The 22443-nt window shown below is 40.7% G+C and overlaps 1 protein-coding gene across 1 annotated transcript in view; it reads left to right on the top strand.

Moving 5' to 3' along the window:
• Positions 1–807: 807 nt before the first annotated feature.
• Positions 808–22443, top strand: part of PLCL2 (phospholipase C like 2) — a 178486-nt gene continuing 156850 nt past the window's right edge. The window contains exon 1 of the mRNA XM_012766972.2: positions 808–1139. Within this exon, the coding sequence (XP_012622426.2) occupies positions 810–1139 (330 nt within the window). The 5' untranslated portion in view covers positions 808–809. The remainder of the gene's footprint in view (positions 1140–22443) is intronic.

Below are 22443 nucleotides of genomic sequence, written 5' to 3' on the forward strand. Positions count from 1 at the left end.
CCGAGGCCTGTAGGGGGCAGCGTGGAGCCGGGAGGAGACAGCCGCGGGCGGGGGCGGGTGGGTCTGGCCGCCCCGGGGGCCGCCAGGCGACGGCCAGGGCCGGGCCTCCCCTGCCCACCGTGCGCTTCTCCGGCGCCGCGGGCCTCAGCGGGGGCCTGGGGAGGACGTGACAGGGCTCCGCACGAGGCGGCCTCTGGGGAACTGGGGTCCGGGGAGACCCAGGCTTCACTCTCCGCCCGCCGGGACCCTCGGAGGCGCCTCCGCGTGGTCAGGCAGCGTCGGGGCGCCGTCGCTTCCCCTCTCCCTTTTCCCGCGTGGTGGGTGCCCCGACCCCCGGGGCGGCCGCCCTGAGCCCTGGGAGAGAGCGCCCGAGCCCCTGACGTAGGCGCCCGTTACCTCGGGGTGGGCGCCTCGAGCCCCTGAGGTGGGCGCCGGGTTGCCGGTGGGCGCCCGGCCCGCGCGGGTTATTTTTGGCGCCCGCAGCGGCGCGTGTGTCGGGGCGTGTTTTCCTTCCCCAGGTGCCGGGAGCGGGGCTCCGCCGGCGCCCGAGCTGACTTCTCTCTCCTTTCTTTCCCCAGCAGGAATCTTCCGATAATTCTGCCGCCACTACTTTGACTGCGCGCGAGGCGAGCTCGAAACAAACATCACATCTAAATTAAAAAAAAAAAAAAAAAGAAGCGGAAGAAGCGGCCGAGGCGGCGGCGGCGGGAGGAGGAGAGGAGGAGGGGCCGCGCGCGGCGGCCCGAGGCGGCGGCGGGGACGCGGGGACGCGGGGACGCGGCTTTGTGCAGGCGGGTCGCGGGGCGCCCATGGCGGAGTACGGCCGGGGGGGCGCCGCCGGCGGGGCCCTGCCCACCTCCCCGGGCCCGGCCCTCGGCGCCAAGGGCGCCCTGAAAGCCGGAGCCGGCGAAGGCGGCGGCGGCGGGGGAGGTCGCCTTGGCCACGGGCGGGCGCGCTATGACAGCGGCGGGGTTTCCAACGGAGACTGCAGCCTCGGCGTGTCCGGGGACGAAGCCCGGACCAGCCCCACCAGGGGACCCCGCGGCGTGGCGCTCGCCCCGACCCCCAGCCCGGCCGTCTGTCCTCTTCCCCGGGAGACCAAGCCGGGCGGCCTGCCCCGCCGGAGCAGCATCATCAAGGTAGGTGGGAGAAGGGCGCTCGTCGCCCACCCCCAGCCGTCCTTGGGGTCTGTTTCCTCCTGGGGGAAGTGGTGGTGGATGGAGGGGTTGAAGGGGCGCCACGGCTAACAGGAACCGCTGATGCAGGGTGCTTGGGGTGGTTGAGCAGGGGTTGGATGCAAATGGCATTTGGAAAGAATGGAGAGGTGATCCCTAATGTGCAGGAGGAGCTGTGCTCAGACATCAGCCCGTTGAACTTGGGGCTGTCACCTCTCCCAGGATTGGCCTGGAATTAGGGCCTTGTACCTGCCTGATAGGCATGCTCTTCTGTGGTAGCCTAGGCTGGTAACAGACTCCCTGTAAAATATCTGTTGTATTTTAAAAACAGGGATTATGTGAAAACATTTTCTTAAAAATCCCAGGAGATGAAAGAGATTATTTAATAGGTTTTTTTTTTTCTGATCTGTAATATGGTTAGTTGCTTCTTGTAAATGGTTCTTACACTTTGAGGGTGCAACATCACCAGTCACTCAGTCACAAGGAGAAATGGAGTAGGTTTCTGAACATAAATGCAGATTTCCGCTTTCTTAGGCTCAAAAGCTCGGAGAGATTACAGTTCCACACGATTTAATCTTTTCCTTACTGCAGTGGGCAGGCCTCCAGTTCTGTGGAAGTTCTTTTGGGCAGTTTGCTTGGTTTTGCTATCTTTTGCACAGTGTTAGTTAGCAGGAGAAAGCCAGAGATTATTTTGTGCATTTTAAACACAAAAAATAACATTAGGAACTCTTGAGTTTGTGGTGGTTTCCTTCTAATGTTTGGTCTGCAGTGTAAAAATATTTCTTGTGACATGAAATGAAAAAAAAAAAGTTGATGAGTTAAGAAGAGCAGAGCCTTAGGCAATGCCATCTCCTTGAGCTTGCTCAAGTATAGAGCAAATATGAAAATGTTGCTTTCGAAAATCAAGGGGTTGTCAGGACAGCGAGCAACAAAGCACGTTGACAGGCTGCACCCACCCTTCCTGTGATTGATAACTGGTGGGAGAGAGGGCAGAACGTGTCACAGGTGAAGAGTTGGCACTGGTGGTATTTGAAATTTAATTGGACCTGCAGAAATCTTCCAAGTACTGTGAGAATGTCTGATGGTGTTATCAACTTCTGCAGTAATCTAGTGAAATATACCACCTTGCTACTCTATGTAAGAGGCAGTTGTGAAACTGCATTTCGCTTTGTCATCTGTTTGCTCAGTTTATGTCCCTGCAAGGGCACAATTGAAGGGCTTAAGGATCAAGTGTACTAACTACCTACAGCAGGAGTTTAGAGTTAAACTAAGGAAAGGAAAGTGTGTTTTTGCTGCAGACATAGCTTTTAGTGACCTATTTACTTTTACTCTGTAGCTTATGTTTCTTTGGAAGTTACTTTCCACTGTGTATGCTGATCAATTCTATTGACAGAGTTATGTGACATTTCTGTTTTTATTTGCCACAAAATATTTGAGGTGATTTTGCATTGTGGTGTTAATGAAATTTGAGATGAAAATTCCTGAGAATACCAGCCTACCTAATTTTAATACCTTTCTTTCAATTGCTTTAAGGGCCTGTTTTTGCATTAAAAAAAATCAAACTTTATTAGTGTCCATAGTGGGAATCATAGTGTAACTTACTGAATTACAACAGCATCTATTTCAGTTTTACATTTATGGGAGATAAGGAAGAAGGATGATTTGTCAATATTTCTGATATACGGCATAGAGAACTTGTCAGCAGATATTTCTTCATTGGAGGCTCTGCTAGAAGCATATGGGAAAATAATTAATTGTTCAGCCATCACTGGTTTTAGAAATGACATTGATACCTATATCGAATTCTGAAACTTTCAAAGATATTTTTTTCATTTTTCTTCTTTCTTATGAAGGCAGCTGGCTTCTTGTTCACCATTGTATCCCTAAATACAAAATGTCAGGAGCATAGCAGGGGCTAAATAAACCTGGTACTGAATGAATGGAGGAAGTAATGTTTTCTCTAAGTTCTGTTAATTTCTAAAACAGGTGGTTTTGGATTTATTATCTTGAACTTCCTAAGATGACTTAACAGACTTCTTTTTCTTGCCTCTATTTTCAACTTGCATTTTCTTAAACATTCTTAAAAATTATGGAAGTGGTATTGAAAATTGATCAAGCCGGTGTTATAGGAAACAGAGGATACTATATTTAAACAGGCAACTACTTGGTATGTTTCCCCTAGAATTGATGCCTTGAAGTGTTAAGATTTTAGAAATTTAGTGTGGTGTTTTCTAGGACATAACTTATAGCATCAAGACAATATCCTAATAGAAAAAGAGGTCTTTTACTTTAAAATCAAATTTCATAAAGCAATGAATATTGCAGATATTTTTGTCACATGAATGGCAGAAATTACATTTCACTTTTGTTTAAAAAGAATAAAAAGCTTAAGCAAAAGCTTAAGCTTTTGCTCAACTGAAAAAAAAGCAATAGTAACATCTTTCCTTGGTTTCTTTTTTTTAAATATAAGGATGCATGCAGTCAGGTGGTCTGTGAGTAGAAGTTGGAGTAGATTAGTAAGCAAGGTGATAATTGGGGACTGGAGGGAACATCAGGGATATATGTTAGCTAAGGCCAGTATATATGGGGTTGTATTAGTTGAAATGCGAACTATGCTTCTTTCCTAGCTTCCATCTTCATTACAGTCTTAACATCCCTCTTAAGTGGGGATCCCAAAGTCAGAGGGAGAAATAATAGCCTAAATGTGATATATGGTGGGCGAAGAAGGGGGGGGGGATTATTGCTAAAGTGCAGGACTTACACAGAAGTACACTGTAGGCTTACCTGAATTTATAATTTTCATTTAAAATAATTTCTTTGGTACCCCATCTGTTTTGTGAATACAGTGTTGAGGAAAAAATTGTTGTAAAACTACATTGTCTGCCAAAACATATGCATAGATATACATTAAAAGATCTCCTTGGTTGTGGTAATAGTGTTGATGAAAATTTAGGGTGAGCAGCCTTATAGAACCTTTTACAAATACCTTGAGATGATAAATAAATCATGGAAATAATCACCAAACTTCTATTTTTCCTTAGCTTATTGAAAATAATGAGACATTTTTGGGATTGTTTACAAAGGCCCATTACTGGATTTTTAGAGAAGAAGCCATTATGTTTGTCATGTTAAGTAATCTAGTAAATGAAAACATCACTTTCATTTTCTCTTTCCGTAATTCATTTCATCACACTATTCAATACAATCTATACTTTATTTTGAAGTAGTAAATTTGGTTAATTGTTCAGATGGCATCCATATTTTACAAATATCTCAATCCTTGAATTCAAGAGCTTGGTCTAAAAACACATGAGTAGCATTTTAGGCCTTAGATTTCTTTTTAGTTTTAGAAATAAGTTAAAATGTCTGTTAGTTTAAATGGTTTATTTTAATCAGAACTAGTTAAATACTTTGGTTGATACTTTAAAAAATGCAATATGATTTGCATACAGTAAAATTCACTCTTGTTGGTGTCCAGTTCTATGAGCTTTGACAAACACGTATAGTCATGTAGTCACCACCATAAACAAGATATAGGGCATTTCCACCACCTCAGAAAAGTCAGCCAGGTTTCTTTGTAGTCCTCTTCCCCCTCCCATCCCCAGACCATGGCATGATCTTGTGTCCTTTTTCAATAAGTAGGAAATGCAGGCAATTGCATTATTTTGGTATTTAGAAGCAATAACAGTAGCTACCATCTATTAAACCCTCACTACGTGCAAAACATGTGAACAGTGCTTACCAGAATTCTCTGACTGGGTCCTGCACCAACCACAGAGACTGGAGGAAATCAAAGTTCAGAGAGGTTAACTCCTTGCCCCAGGTGCTGGAGCTGGTTGTTGTACTCCACTTGGGTATGGCTGTACTCAACTGTCCCTCAAATTACAGTGGCAGTTTAAATTTTCTATGTAATTAAGGTAGCATTGGTGGTTTGGGACACCAAATTTGATTTTCCCCTTTAAACATAGGAGAAGTGAGAGGGAAAGAAAGAATCTCTATTTCTGCTGGCAGAAGTTGTTGACAGATAATATAGCCAGGCAGCTGTTTAGTCACCTGTTGTGGCTGCTTGACCAGGGCTTTCAGCCTCACAGCTACAAGTAGGACCAGTAGTCTGACCTTGCTCAAGGGGGCAGCCCTTATTTTTCTTATCATTATTGTCATTATCCTAGTATCAGGTTGTGTAGGAGAAACACTTTTACTGTCTTTATACTAACATATATACTTATGTCTTGATGCTGAGCTCTCTAACATGGAGAACAAGGAGGCTTTTCACATCTGTTATTCATATTTAAACAAAAATAATAAAAAACTTACATGTATATAATATATACTGTATTGACCCATGGTTTAAATAAACTAGGCTGCTTGCAAGCAAAAGCTGGGCTGCACAGATAACAAGGATTTGAGTTGGATCTTAAAAAAAATGCATTTGACTTTAAACTTTTTTTTTTTTGAATGGGGGAAACAAAGATAACTGCATGCCCTGCAAACCTTTGGGCATATCATAAATATTAAACAGACAGTAATTGGATTACAAAGTGAATTTGCCTGGATAGATAGGCAGCCTGGATCATTTAGGTCAGAAAAATCTAATGGCCAATCAGCAACACTCCACCTTACTTTGTACTAATGCATTTAGACCACACAAGATAACTGTTGAAAGACCAGGACTTGGTTGCTTATTTTAGCCAGCTCAAAGAGCTTTTGTCCCAATTCAGAGTTCAGTTTTCAAAGGTAATCAGAGTATATTAATTTTCATACCCTAAAAATTACTTGCCTTTGTTTCCTTGTTTTTGAACCTCTCCCCCACATAGTTTTATTTGATTTGCATTATTTTTGACCAAATCCAAATAGGCAAATGACAGGAAATTGTTTATAAATTGCTGATATCATCCACTTAAGTTATTTTCTTAGAATGCTCTCCCAGAATATGGTCACTTCCGTTTAGATTTCTGTGTGCTCTGCAAGGCATCTAAACCGGACTGTGATTTATTTTCTTCTTTATTGTGCTGAAGTTATCCATGCCTCAGTATTCAACAAAATATTGTCTACAGCCTAAATGCAGATACAAATGAAGCACGGACATTCATAGTTTCTCTGCAGACGTTATACCTACATGTCCAAGAATAGATGCTCTACTCCTTATTAATACTGAGTTTTGGATGCCATTATTTGCTTATCTACCTTACCTCTGGATTACTTTAACTACCTTTTCATTATCTATTAGTGGGATTCAAATAGTTTTTACCAGTGGGCCACAAGATCTGAAACTGCATGTTTGTAAGCTCCCTGGCCAGCTTTTTTTGCTGATAATAAAGGTGAATCGGGAGGGTTGTGCTTAGCATGAGTGTCAGTTGTGACTCAGACTCGAATTAGAGCCACCAAGGAAGTTTCAGTCATGCTTATTTTCTTTGTGTCAGAATAATTCCATAGCTTTAGGGTACCCAAAGTATATAACTAATTGCGTTGAGCTTCAGAGACAATTATGTGAATGGTCCAGCCTGCTGGCAGGATATTTGGCACCTGCCCATTCTAGAGTGGCAGAGCAGGGCAGGAGGCTAGGCCCTCTGCCCACTAGTGCTTGGTCACATGGTAGGGGTAATTAGGTAAAATGTGTTCTAGCTAATAATCTCAGCTGGGCTACACCCAGGCCACATGTTATATGTCTGGATTGTTCAGGAGGCACAATAGTGGGGTGAAAAATAGAGAGTCTGGAGTTAGGTGTTTGGATTAGATTCTGGCTCCCCCACTTCCATTCTGTATGGGCTTGGACAAGATACTGAAGTTTGAGTGAAGTTTGTGTGTCTAATTACCTCATCTCTAAAACAGGTAGAATAAAATCCCCTCTTGCAATGTTGTTTTGAAGATTAAATGAGATGATGTGTGAGCAGTGTGTAGCACTTAATAAGCACTCATTAAGCATTACCTAGTATGTTTTTCTGATTTTTAGTTTCTATTTATTTAGATTTTATACTGAGATGAGCAGATTCCTTTAACTCCATTCGAGTTGAATGTCACTAACACTGCCATGCCCATTTGAGAAGTTTTGTCTTTTGAAATAAGCAAATATGCCTAGAGAAATTGCTCAGACGTGTTCCATAGATGCTTTTAGGAATGGTTTGTTTTGGTGCCTTTCTAAATCTGATGCCTCTGTACAACCGTGCACATATGTAAATAGCCTCAGCTATGTTATCAGAGGGCACTGAACATTAATTTCATTATGCCAAGCACCCATATGTCTTGATTTGCCCAGGACAGTGCAGATTTATATCTTTTGTCCTGACAGAATTATTAGTAGCACCTCCTTTCACTCTCAAAGGCATTCCAGTTTGGATGATAAATCATGTGGTCACCCTACTTATAATAAAATCTTCTTACAACCTATGTAACTCCTTTACAACCTATGCTGGAGCCCTTTAAGATTGCCCTCTGTGCCTAAACTTAGCCTTTATATTCATACCTGTCTTTCTTCAGCTTGGCATGCTTTCCTCTTCTTTTAGTCATCTTTAAGGTCTTCCTCAGTTAATCACCTCCCCGTTACAGTGAATTCTTTCTCTGCCTTCAGACCACCACTCTGCCTGTATCTCCATTCAGTTATTTTGCCTCATAGGCAACTGCATCTTACTCACTTTGAGTCTATGAAAACATCCAGTTTAACGTCTTATGGAAAGCATGTATTTAAGTATAATATGTGTAGAATAAATGTGTGAATGGATGAATAAGTCAACAGGAATGACATAACTTATCTTAGGAGTTTGATGAAGATGTTATTTAGACTCCAACTGGTTTTGATTGCAATATAAAACTTAGTGGGCTATGTACTTCCAAGAAGAAATTTATTTCATGTACATAATTTTGAAAACAAGGGGAAGGAAAAACCTTTATTTAAAGTTGGATCCAGGAATTTGGTTGGTTCCAGAATTGTTCTGTAAGATGTTAATATAAATAATCTGTCCCTTTTGTGCCCCTGAAATAAGAGTAGACCTTTGAAAATTTCTTTTGATTTTTGTTCTTCTATCAAAGTTTAAAAAGCATGGCAAGAGAGTGCTATTGTTTATTAAGGCATTTAATCTCTTTTCTGGTATTTGGTTTCTTTAAGTGATATCTATAATTTTTGCTCAATTTTTATTTATTTTTAAAGGAGCTAACTTACTTAAATGTTTATTGTCATTAATATTGGATGGTCAAAAGATATTCATTGGGAGTGCTATAAAATTAATAAAAAAGAAGATACATAAGGGATCTAGAGTATTAATAGACATAGTTGTAGGAGTGGAATCTTTAATCCTGCAGCATATGTTGTCATATAATGTTAGAAATTCTGCCCTTTGTTGGAATGCACGGAGTGGGTGCAGGAGATACTAAGACGTGCTTTGTATGCACCATCTCATGCAACTCTTACCAGACCCTGCAAGGAGACATCATCGTTTTCTTTATAGACGAGGAAATTCATTCCACAAAGTTTGGGAACTTCCAAGCAAGGTTACAGAGCTCATAAGAGGCAAAGGCAGCATTCAGACTAGGTTTGACTGTCTTGAAAGCCCACGCTTTTAACTGCTCCATCACACTCTCCCACTCCATCCTCTGAGTGACTTTGGCTTTCCCTTTTTTCTCCTACTTGCCAAAGCCATTTTGGCTCCTTGATTTTGGCAGTTTCTACCAGTCCTAAAATAGACACCTAATTTTTAATTGGAAAAGTTTGGCTTTTTGTAGCTGAGTCTTGGGATGCAACCCATGTGTACCTAACCAACATGAAGCCATAGCCATAGTCCTGTCTACCAGGCCCCAGGGTTCTGTCTGGTCCACAAACCAGGACTTTGCCCTTTTTCGCTCTTCTCTCCTTTGATGGATTAAAAACTTTTTAGGGGGCTCATTTACCATTTTTGTTTCTTTTTTAACAAAAAGTCAACTTACATACATTTTAAGGTCCTGGAAGGTAAAGCAGGTAACAGTTAGTAACATTTTCATTTTTAGGTGAGCTGTGTCTGATAGTATCTATCCCTATTATTATTTTGAAGTTGTCAAATAATTATAGAATTTTAGAATGTGGTAATACTTACAACACATTGCTATGAAATCAACAGTCAAGTATGTTCTTGGAGAGTGCTAAATATACTGATGTTGATGTTGCAGGTATTAACATCCCAGAAACCAAGAGCTGAGTTTAAAAAAGTGATTAATAATGGAGATTCGTGGGATTTTTCAGAACGAAGGAGATCATGTAAAATTCTTTTGTAGTTAGAGATACACAAGGCCATACTGATTAGTACATTTAGCTCCTAGCTATGGTTGAATTCATTTATTTGCATATTAGCATAACAGAATTGGAAAAAATTGTTATGTAATACTGCAGTATGTGGGTATTAATAGAACAAGATGTGGTCTTTCAGACAGCTATTTTTGCAAATTTGTTTTTTGCCGTAGATAGCTGCATGTGTACACATGCTACACTTATGCATGCATATACTCTGAAGACTGTTTATAAATAGTAACGATTAAGAGCAAACCAAATAATGTAGTGGTGGGTTGACACGAGTCCTATCTGTCTTTTGAGAGACTGATAGGTAGCAGGTGTCTACTCTCTAAACTGAAAATGCCCACGAAGGGGTAGGCTGTTTTTTATGAACATTGCTGATGAAGCCTCTGTTGCTTTTGACCAGTTAGTGTGGCCATGGAGGGTTAAGTGACCTCGTTTGCAGCTACCATTAGAATCACAAGCCATATGACTCTCTCCATATGGTTTCCTGCTACCTTTTATTTTCTGTCTCCTTTCTAAGCTCTGATATCCTGTAGGGATAATAGATGTAATTTTTGAAATTGTTAATGTGGTTTAACATTTATTCTTGAAGGAAATAAAGTGAGTTGCTTAGATTCTTATTTCTGTCAATCCATACTAATAACTTATATTAAATGCCAGTAGAATTGTTCTGATATTTTCATATTGGAGCTGATACAATTCCTGATGAAATACCAGTTTTAAAGATGTGTTTCTTTGGAGTACTTGATGATTTGTTGAAAGAGATCTATGTGCTCTTTCAAAGCTCCTGGATTATATATGTTTCCATAAATAATTTTCTATACATTTAAAATTATTGCTAAAATTAGAAGTAGAATTGCTATGTTATAGGATATGTGTATGTTCGGCTTTAGGAGATACTATCAATTGATTTTCCTAACTGGTTAAATCAATTTACATACCAAAGAGCTTATATGAATTCTAGTTGCTCTAAATACTCACATTTGGTATTGTCAGTGTTTCTTTGTTTTTTTGTTTGTTTGTTTTTTGATTGTGATGGTTAGCTAATGGTACCTTACTGTGGCTTTTTGGTTAAATTTCCCTGATGACTAATGATGTTGAATACCTTTTCATGTTTCTTAGCCATTTGGTTATTCTCTTTTGTTAAAATGCCTGTTCAAGTCTTTTGCCCTTTTAAAAAACATTGGGTTGTTTCTCTTTTTTAAAAATTGCTATGTAGGACTTCTTTACATTCTCTAGGTATGTCTTTTGTGTGATGTATTATATATTAAAAATGTCTTCTAGTATGTAACTTACCTTTTCACTGTCTTAAATGGTATCTTTTAATGAATAACAATCCTTAATTATAGAGAAATTCAATTTATCAGTATTTTTACATGTGGGTATTTTGTGTCCTGTTTCAGAAGTCTTTTCTTAGCTTAAGACCTAAAGATATTCATTTATTTAACCCCTAGAACCTTTATTGTTTTATTTTTCACATTTAGATTTATAGTTTCTCAGAAGTTTTGTGTGTTGTGTGAGATAGGTTAAGATTTTCTTTCATTATAAATATCCAAGTAATTAATTCAGTAGCATTTATTGGAAAATATCATCTTTTCCCCACTGCATTGGTGAATCAAGTGACCATATATATAAGAGTCTGTTTCTGGAGTCTACTTTGTTACATCAGTCTATTTGCCTATCCTTGAGTACCTACCTTAATGCCTTTCTTACTAGGTATATACCCAATAGAAATTATCACATATGTATATTGAAAGACATGTACCAGAGTGCTTACAGCAGCATTAACTGTAATAGCCCCAAATTGGAAACAGCAACCCAAATGACCATCTTATAAAATAGCATATTGTACAATGGAATACTATAAGGACAAGAAAGAATAACAAAGAGAACAGATGGCTGTTTTATGCCCCACTTGTCTCTCAAGCCTAATGTTAAGGTGAAGAAGCCAGGCACAAAAGAGTAGATATTTTTCATTCCACTTATTTAAAGTTCAAAAGCAGATAAAACAATTTGGGGTGATAGAAGTCAGAATAGTGGTTACCTTTGGGGCTGATGATTGGGAGGGGGAACTAAGAGACCTCCTGGGTGCCAGTGATGTTTGGTTTCTGGATCTGGGTATTGCTTCCAAGGGTGTAAAAATCCCTTAAGCCATACACTTAGGATTTTTTTCTAGGGGTATATCATAATTCAATGAATTAAGTTGATTTAAACAATTAAATTGTGAATATTAATCAAATTCAGATACTTACTGGTTACCTCCCCCTGCACTATTTAGGGCGATGCCTTTTACTATTGGCTGCTGTGTGTGGATCAGCATGTGAAACGTGTTTTTGCCGCAGAGGAGTGCTTGTGTGTGGTGAGACCTGCTAGAGCCCTGAGCTGAGGCATGCTGTGGGGAGTGGGTGGGTGGAGAGAGGGGAAGTTTGATGGAAGAGCACAAAGCCTGGATCTTTCCTGGAATGTACTGAGAGCTAGGCCTAGGTGGGAAGTTGACACAGTGCAGAAGAGTGTGTTGGTCATTGCAGTCATCTTATGCTGTAGTTGTGATTGCTTGGAGTTTTTATGCTTTGTTTAGTGTAGTATTGAGCATTTTGATCCCTTTAAGTACACTCAAAAGGTTTAATGTTCCAAAGGGTGCTGCTCATCCAAAAACTTTGAGAACCACTCATTTGTGGAGCACCTGTTCTTTGCATAATGATTTTCTAGATGGAGTTTTTTTGGTCTCAAAAGCAGTTAACAAACCAAAATGAGTTATCTAGGTATATGGACAAAATCAAGAGTTGTTTGATCACCACTGAATAGCAATATACCCAGGATCTCAGGTGGTTATCACAGTGTTTTAGCTCTACTGAACACTTATCCTGCTCCATCTAACAATTCTTTCAGGTAGGAAGAAGGAAGAGAAAACACCGAATCTTCAGATGAGTCATTCTAAGACACAGTGGAGTTGCCTGGATTCTAAAACATGCTAATATGCAGACCCCACTCCACTCCAGTTTAATCAGAATCTCTGGGGGTTTGCTAAATCCTTCCGGGGATTTTAAGGTATATGCAGGATTAAGAACAGCTGTGAAACCTTTCATATATATATATATATATATATATATATATATATATATATATATATATATATATTAAAGAGTCTCACTCTGTCACCCCTGGTAGAGTGTAGTGGTGTCAGCCTAGCTTACTGCAGCCTTAACCTCCTGGGCTCAAGCAAGGAGGTCCTGCCTCAACCTCCTAAGTAGCTGGATCTATTGGTGCACACCATGACACCTGGCTAATTTTTCTGTTTTTGGTAGAGACGAGGTCTTGCTCTTGCTCAGGCTGATCTTGAATTCCTGAGCTCAAGCTATCTTCCTGCCTTGGCCTCCTAGAATGCTAGGATGACAGGCGTGAGCCACTGCGCCTGGCCATATGTTGGTTTCTTGATTGCCCTTCTTAGCTCTGTTAGATATAAGAGAGCAAATAGCTCCTAAAATTATGCAGGTGACAGAGGGGTCCTGTTTGTGACCCCATGGCTGAGTGGGTATAGGGGGTAGGATTAAGCTTTAAGCTGTCTCAGTGGAGTTTTTTCTTCAATAAGTTGAGCTGCCCATTTCTTGAGGGGATATAAAATACCAAAATATCAATGAAGGGGAACAAGTCCTTGGTCAAATTTGGAGAAACAGATTTTGTATGTGAAAACAATGGTCTGTCCTGTGTACTCATGTGCCATAGAATGTAGTTCTGATCCAGGTAAGGGTAAAAAGGATAAAAATTATCTTATTTCAGTTACCAAAAAGGGCCCTGGGTTGGTTATTTGGAGCCTTAATCTACCTGGATTAATCATTGCTGTGCAGCCACTGTTTCCAGGTCTGTGCCTCGGCTCTTGCCCATCCCTCTCAAGAGAGACTCTGTCTGCGTGCCATAGCATTCTGCAGCATGGAAGAAGAACATGCCCAAGAGGAACAGTTTTTAGAAAGAACAAATTTGACATAGGCATGAGCACTAATCTAGAAAGAGGTGATTAGATATTTCAACCTTTGCTAAAACAAATGTAGTAAAAATGCTGTTTACTCATAAAAGATTATAAATCCACACTTGCCAGATGGATGTCTGTTTATAAGGGTGATTTATGCTGGGAGGAAGAGAATCAATCTAGTGATGTCCCAATGCCCCTCATTATGGTGGGCTGACAGGCTGGGCTGACATGGCATGGCCTTGGGTGGACATGTACTTTTTGAATGCTGGGGCATTTTCCATACAGACCTTTGTGGTCAAGAGGAATGAACTTTGAACTTCCGAAGCTTCTATAAAATACATTTTATTGGCTGCAAAGCAGTAATATGAACATTTCAGTTGTTGCATGTTTGTAGTCTTGGTTACTTGGTATGGACTCTTTCTCCTCAACTCAATTGTGGTAGGAGGTTGTCATTATTCCCATTTATTCTTTTAGGTCAATTTTTTCCTTTTCCATACTAACGTGGATGAATCTGCCAGCAGAGAAGCTTGTGTCCCTCACTTGTCTTGAGTAGACACCAAGAGGAGAAGTGGCCTGGGGGAAGGCTGAGTCCTTAGAGACTCCTGTCTAGAGACTGAAGGGGCATCCACAGTTTGGCAGCAGCAAAGTGCTCTCGAGCTGTCCTGATCTCGATTGTGACACCATTGCTAATACATATACCTCTACTAGGCAGTTTTATTTACTTATTTCTAAGTGGAAATTAATTTTAACATTCTTTAAAATGTTAAAGAAGAAAGGGGAGAAAGTTTATAGCCTTTCTGTGAAAATTTAGTATTATATTTGCCAAGCAAAGAAGGAGAGGGGTTTCCTTTCCTACAGCATCGTTAGCCAGATCTTCTTACCCATCTTCATTGTTAGGGAAGAAAGTATTGTTGAAAAATATTTCTAAATAGTTAAATAGCCTTTTGTCCTAAAGAATAGCTGCTATTTATGAATGCCACCATGAGGGGCCTGGAAGCAAGAGAGTGAAAAAAGAAACAGGACCCGTAGTGAGTGCTCTGCTGGGCTCCTACTGAGAAGTTGGTGAGAAGTGTCCTCTCTCTGGCAGCAGCCCTGACCTCAGTGCATTTGTGCTGCTGTCCTCATCATTGCCGGTTGCCAGACAGTGGGGTAAAACAGGGAGTAAGATGGCTTAGAAGATGTCTCCAAAATAACAGGGTGTGATAAAGCTTCTGTGCCCAGATAAAAAATTTGGCAACTCTCAGGTCCACCATTCCTGAGAACACCAGGAGCTATTGGATCCATTAATTACACTCCAAAATGGTGCTTCCAATCTTTTTCACTCCAGGCCACACATAGAAAATGATATAATTCTACAGCTCAACTGAAGTTATTGCTTAGGGGTGGAGGATGGAGGGGTAGGGGCGTGCAGGGATCCATACCATGGCAGGCCTGTGACCCCCTGGTGGCACACCAGGGAACACTTGTCAGGAGGCTGTGCTCTAAAGGTGGTGGAGAAAAGAACAGAGGAACAAGGGAAGTATGGTAAGCTCTGGAGTGCTGTGTACCTACCACTGTTGGGGGGATGTCCGTCATACCACAGCTCCAGGGGCTAATTCTCTTTAGTGGTAGATTGAAGCTTGGCCCCAAGACATGCCATGGAGCCATGGCCACTGTGGAAGCAACGGCAGCAGACGGGTTACCCTGAGATGTGGATGGAGCTTCTCAAGAGTAAGAGGAACAGTTAAGCATCTACCTTCATGAGAGGGCTGATTTTTGTGTAGAGAGGACTGTTAGTCTAGCCTTAGGCTTTTCTGCTGTATTTGAACAGAGAAGATCATTGGGGTCATGTTTAAAAACAGCAATGGAAAAGCATCAAGTAGGCAGAGAGGCTGAATTCCTTGAATTTCTGTGTAGAGGCTTAAACCAGAGACCTGTATGCTGGCTGCGGAGTTGCCTGTGGAGACCAGGAGCTGCAAATTGAGAGTCATGGGCTCTGATTAGGGTTTGTACCTCTGCTTGGTTCAAGTGTTAAATATGCCAGGAGGACTCTGCTCTCTCCTCTTTCTGCTGTAAAAAGTGCTTGAATTCTTATCTGCCAGATTTCTTGTATGTCTTCTGGGCACCAGGGCAAGTACTTTGTGCATGACTGATTTGGTAAGTAAAATCTATGCAGATCTTGGGAAGACCTGTTTGTCTGAATGATTCAGTTTCTGATATTTTACTGTGATTTGATTCTTTACATGAGAAAGATCTGTGCTGTTCCTGAAAGTTTGCTAATAAATCCATTAAAATATCCACCCCCCCAAAAAAAAACACCTTACCAAGAAACTCTGTCCTGTTTTAAAGATAATATTTGATTTTTTCCCATCTCTTTATCATCCATAATTTGAAATGTCATTTTTAATACTCCCTGCTTCACCGTACCTTATTTGAATATCATGTTTTGGCTTTATATTTTTTGTTTTGGTTCACCTTGGGTTGGTTCCCTTACTATTTTAAATGTAAGCACTTAACTTCAGGCCCTGGGCATTCTCCCCCAGTCTGTTACTTTTCTCAGTTTCCGGCATGGTGAACTCTGGTGGGTTGGCACAATTGTTTCAGTCACTCCCAGGACAGAGCTGTTGAGCTTTTAATCTCAGAGTCTGGAAAGACTCTGTTATTGAGGTAGCGGTGACTGTTACACTAAAGAAAATAGTCTTCATGTTTTTTTTTTTTCTTGACAGAGGTAAAAATGCAGAGAATAATTCAGAAAATCTATTAAGGCCAAGGAATTAATTATTTCTATATGTTCAGTGGAATTGAAAAGATAATAAAAAATTTAATTGATGAAATAACAAATGATACCTTTTTTCCTCATAGAGAGGATCAAATTCAAAAGAAAGAAGATCTGAACTTTACATCTGGCATGTATTTTGAGTTTTAAGAAAATCGGTAAACACTTTATAGCTCACTGTATTCTTTATGCAGTATATTGAAACAAAACTATATGTTGATTTGCTCATTACATTAGGATAGTTATCCTAATGCTTAAAAGAAGCTTAAAACTCCTGAAGCAAGATGTTTTGAAAACATAGAATGGTGGTAACAATACAAAAAAATTCAGTGAAAGTTCATTGGTATGCTAATAACACCTAATGTTTACATAGCTCTTTCATCTCCACAAGCCATTTTTAGCATCACCTTAGTCTTAATGTACCCTCCTAATGATCCTGTATGTGGACATCATTGGTGGCCCCATTTTCTAGGTAAAAAAGTTGAGGCCCATGTCTATAAAATGACACAAGGTCACACCAGATGTTAGCAAGTTTGGTCTTTGGACCCTGATCCCCTATTGGTCAATCTGCACACCATCCAGGTGCCTTCTCATGTTTTTTATATTTGTAAATTGGGAAGGTCACCCTTCATTCCTCACCTGCTTCCTTAACAAGGCACAAAAATAGAAACCCAGTATCATCAAAAGGTAATCTTGATACAGCACCCATTTGAGGTGGTGAACTGTTTGGCTGGTTGAGAAACTGAAGAGTTGTTTTTGTGCCATGAAAGGAGGTGAACTTTAACGCCTTGGTCATGTGTCTCTGGCCCACTATTACTTAGAAAAATTAACTGCTCCACGGCTTATTTTGATAAGGCAGAGCATCTGTCTGTCCTTGAAGTTTAAAAAATTATATTTGTGCACTAAATTTATTTAGCAAGTCAGGCTTGTTTGTTCCAAGAATGCAACAGTATCTCGCCTGGCCATCCTGAAAGCCACCTGTTGCTCTCAAAAGTTACATGCAGGGCACTACCCCTGGGGGACTAAAGACTCTTCAGAATGTGGGAGCCGCATGGTGGGGCAATCCTTTTCACCTGCTGTGTGACCTCTGGTGTCGCTGGTGCTAATGAGGCCAAGGTCACAGGCTGTCCTCTGTACAGGGAGCTTTGCAGAGAGAAGGGCTCCACTCCACAGCCCAACCCTGTGTGGGCACTGCCCAAGTATCGAGGTGTTGCTGGTCTCCTCCACCCTCAACTTCCATTAATCTTTGAGGCTCTTATCATTTGTCACATACTGGTTCACTTGAAATGACAAAGCAAAATGTGTTTGGGATCTGGCTCAGAAACATTTATTTTTATATACGAAAGGTGTTATAAAGTAGAAATGGGCATATCTATATGACAGAGAGGGGCAATTCTTAAGTATTTTGAAAAGAGTATGCACATGAAGAATTTATTTTCTTTCAAGGTTCAGTTTGAGTCTAATCACCTTCAGACTGGGGCATCATTTCTTGTTCTGGGATCCATGATTTATAGTTTTTTTCCCATTGATTTCTGTTACTTTGAAATTTATTTTTGTGAAAAAATTATTAGATGTTACTAAGGCATTTTGCTGCAGGTGAGTATCAGGTGGGATGCAGTGACACTGCACGTGGTCTGGAAGTTGCCATCGGGTGACCTTCATGTTAGGGAACTAGTTTAGTCTACCTTTGATATGCCCTAAAGCAGGCCTGTCCTGCCGTAGGATCACAGACATCTCTCTCTTCGTATGTTGGAAAAAAGCTAAGAAAGCAAAGTACACTGGAGCTCCTGCCCTTCAGTTTTAACTTTCATTGCTGAATATGATGAGACACAAAAGCCCCGGTGCTGGTTTTACAGCAGGGTTCTTGCCAATAAAAGTGTGGATTCAGTAGGAGTTCTAGTGTGCCCAGTAGCGGGCACTCAGATGTGTGAGAGGACAGAGCCCCGAAGGTTCAGCAAGATCATCCGTAAAAATATGGCCAAGTAGGAGAAGCCACACCTAGTGGGAGAGACCCCGTGAAGCTTTAGTTCTGGGAAACAGTCAGGTTGGTTTTTGTGGCTGAATCTAGAAGAAAAAATTCAAAGCAGTTTCTCTAACATGCATCATATACACTCAACGTTGCTAACATTTCTTCTGATATTCCTAAGTAAGTTTTGACAGGATGGGTCCCTTCAGCTGCACCTGGGTGAGACCCTTGACATTCTTCATTATCTGGTTTTTATCTGTCATGTGCAGGTGAGGACCACCAAAAATCCAGATATCTTTGACCTGTAGAACTGTGATGGTAAGAAAACCTTGGTCCTGTGAAGGGGAGGTTCCCATCTGGTTGTTGGGCAGCTACTCTGGCTTTGCTGTTTTGGTGAAAAAAGTCCCATGTGTTGTGGGAAAGTTTCACAATTTCCAAGTCTCTGCTGAGTTTTGTGAAGCCCGCTGGCCAGGAATCCTGAACAACATCTGATGCATTGACTGCCTGCACGGTTGTCAGTTTGGCCAGAACCAGGGACATAGATTTCACTCCTTAACCTTTTCAAGAGATCTTGGCAAAAAAAAAAAAAAAAAAAAAAAAAAAAAGGAGCAGGCTATGGAATTCATTTTGTTCACACTGAGGTTTACCTGTTTTCTAGAGGACAGGTGCGGGGTGTATGGGTCTGTGTGTGGGGAAGTGGGCAGAGAATATGCATGTGTATTTTATAACAGGGAAAACTGTTTCCACAGGGAGCAGTTAACAGGTGGGCTAGCTTATTTGGTGGCTCTCTGGCCCTTCAAATGGGGTCTGTCTTTCAGTTCAAGGCTTTGCCATCCGCATAATGGATACTGCTGAAAAACTAGGACTGCTTTTGCCCAGCCGCCATCCTGGAAGCACAGCGGGAAGCAGATAACCAAGTGCATCTGCTGGCCAGTCAGGAGTGCTTATAGCTCTGGCAGCCTCTTTGCAAGCAAAAGCTGGTAGACTCCAGGAAAAACTACAGAGCGCTTTTGAAGGTTATTTTGGTCCTGACAGCCTCCCATTGACATGCAGACCGAATCCTCTCCTTCATGACGGCATCAGTGGTGCTATCCTTGCCACAGAAGGCCAGGGTGTGTGGGCACAGGGAGTGATGAAAGTGGGTGTAACCAGAAGAAGTTTGGGGGATTTTCATACTTTTTTTACATATGTTCTCCTAGCTTGGCAAAGCAATCTGTGATTCCCCACTTGATACTTTACCCCATTCTTTCATCATTAAAACAAAACACTAGAAGTCGAAGCTGATTGACTATCAAAGACCAGGCCCCAGTTTCTACCTCTGTATCAAACCAAAATAGCAGCCTTCTATTGGAAATTTAGTATACTTTCTGTTTTATCAGCATGATTTAAATTTATTTTAATTTTGGGGGAAGCAGCCAGTTGATTTTTGCATTTAAAATGAGAGTGAAAAGTGTAATTATTTACAAAATTTTCAAATTTTCTGTATAGAGGAAATGAATTTCCAAGGATGAAATTAGTTGTGTGCCAAAAAAGGAAATTGTTTGAAACATTTTGTGAGTATGTGCATATGTTTCTGAGAAGTTTTCTTTAGATTTTTCAAAGGGATCTGAAATCAAACAAGCAACCAAACAATTGATACAGAGAAAGATTCTGCTGTTACAGCAGCTCCAGCTCACTATTTAGACCTCCCCAGAATAGCACCAGCATACAGGGAGGCTATTTGTTGTGTACCCCTATCTTCGGGGAACTTGGAGGGAGAAAGTTGAGAAGGAGGGAGGGGCCCTGGAAATGGAGGAGTAGGTGCTAATGGGTGCCCACAATTATCCAGGTGCAGCCAAGGCACCAGTAACCATCTTCTGCTTTGGCAAGAATAATCTGGATCCACTTAGGCTTCTGGGATGGGAAGGGCTTCATATGTAGCAGGGGTACATTATGAGTTTCCTGAGCCTAGACCCTTTTCTCTTTGTGGGTTCCTTCCTCCATTAAAAAAAAAATTAAAAAGTAGATTTTGGGATTGCGTTGGTATAAACTGTGGTCCCCAATCCCCAGGCCCCAGCTGGTACTGCCCCCTGGCCTGTTAGGAACCGGGCTGCACATCACCACCTGAGCTCCATACCACCCTCCACGCCATGGGAAAATTGTCTTCCAGGAAGCTTAGAAACTGGGCCTCGCAGGAGCTCAGGAGCGCAGGAGCCTCACAGAAGCTACCCATGGCTTGCATCACCTGAGCTCCCCCCAACCCTGTGGAAAAATTGTCTTCCATGAAACCGGTGCAAAAAAGGATGGGGACTGCTGGATATAAACTTCAATCTATTAATATTATATATTAAAACATTTTATTTAGCCTAAATTTATTTTTTTTCTTGTGATGTTCATGGACCCTTAAAAATATTGTGCTTATTGTATGCAGTGGGTAAGTTGGCCCTGATGTGTGCAGACCATCCCCCAATTTTCTTCATAAATGAGGAAGATGTGGAATATACAAATGAATATGTTCTTTGTACTTCCAATCTACTATTTTTGAGTAAAGTTGTGCATTAAATATACTAGGAATTTAAATTTTGAAGAGAATTTCATGTTAATTAATATAGAACTTATATCTTCAATTTAAATTTATTGTTAATTTTTACAAAGATGTTTTTCAAAATTTTAATAAAATTTGAGTTTTAAAAATCTTACTGCGTTAATATTAGTAATGAATACAGAATTTGGGAAGATTTACTCTTAGGAGTATATTCGCAATGGAAAATAATTTAAGCATTTTTGCTAGTTAATTTATTTTGTGAATATATGTAATACTTTTTACATAACAAATTATTTTCCAAAATAAATTAGCTTTATATAAGACCTTATATATGTCTTTTCCTGATTCTGAGACGTTTTCTATGAGTTCTTTGAATAAAAATCTATTTTAAAAGATAACAGGCAATAATTAGTGACTAGGAAATTTCAGAGTGGCCAGGAAAAGCATGCTAAAAATAGGAACTGTGTTTATTTACTCTCTGCTCCACCCAGTCTAAAACACAGCCATGTGGTTGCAGAATTGGGGAAGGCCGGTGGCGACTTGGACGGTGTTTTTTTCCTCCCAGTTGCAGAGTTGAAGAGATCATTCATATAACTTCTGAGTCCTGTTTCCTTTCTTTAGCAACCCAGATAAATTATTTCTGCACTCTGTTATCTGAAAACGAGTTTGACCATGGTAGTTTAGTTTTCAGTTCCTTACCATCCTCCTTTCTACTTATATATTTACTCTCTTGTTCTATGAAAGGAAATTTTGAGATTGTAGGTTTAACTAATAATTTCTACTCTCAAAACTAGTGAGTTTATAATTTTAAGTTTTCTTGTATTTTCCATGATAGTCTAAAAAGATGACTACTTATTTATGTTATAAAAGGGTCTAGATTATGAATGTAATTTTTTGGGGGTAGGCTTATCACCTAGGAGAGACACAAGTTTATAGGGCTGAGTACCAACCAATCCTGTGATGTGTGCCATGTGTCATGAGAATCCTAGAGAAAAAGTACACAGCTAACACAGAACCATCCCAGTGATACCAGTGCTGGGTCAGCCACACATTTTATTAGTTGCTTGAAGCACCTTCCACTATTGGGGGGGGGCCCTTTGTTAACTTTATGGCAAGGCGTTAGGGTACTGATGATGCCCAGTTCCACAGAGCACTACTTTGGAAGGAGGAGCTTAGTACTTAGGCTTTGGAGTCAGGTAGCCTGGGTGCGAATCCAGGCTCAGGGTCTCCTACTAGCCTTAGTTTCCTTGTCTCTAAAGTGTGTATAGTGGGCATCTACCCAAAAGATCAAATGACACTCTGCAAATGGGACACCTGCACTCGAATGTTTATAGCAGCACAATTCACAATCGCAAAGGTATGGAAACAACCCAGGTGCCCATCAATACATGAGTGGATTAATAAAATGTGATATATGTATACCATGGAGTACTACTCAGCTTTAAGAAACAATGGTGATATAGCACCTCTTGTATTTTCCTGGATAGAGCTGGAACCCTTTCTACTAAGTGAAGTATCTCAAGAATGGAAAAACAAGCACCACATGTACTCACCAGCAAATTGGTATTAAGGGATCAACACCTAAGTGGACATATAGGAATAACATTTACTGGGTGTTGGGCAGGTGGGAGGGGGGAGGAGGGAATGGGTATATACAAACATAATAAGTGAGATATGCAACGTCAGGGGGATGGTCACGCTTGAAGCTCTTACTCTGGGGAGGGGGGACATGGGCAATATACATAACCTTAACATTTGTACCCCCAGAATATGCTGAAATAAAAAAAATGGAAAAAAAT

Source organism: Microcebus murinus, chromosome 1 (genome assembly GCF_040939455.1).
Source record: "Microcebus murinus isolate Inina chromosome 1, M.murinus_Inina_mat1.0, whole genome shotgun sequence".
NCBI classification, from domain to species: Eukaryota; Metazoa; Chordata; class Mammalia; order Primates; family Cheirogaleidae; genus Microcebus; species Microcebus murinus.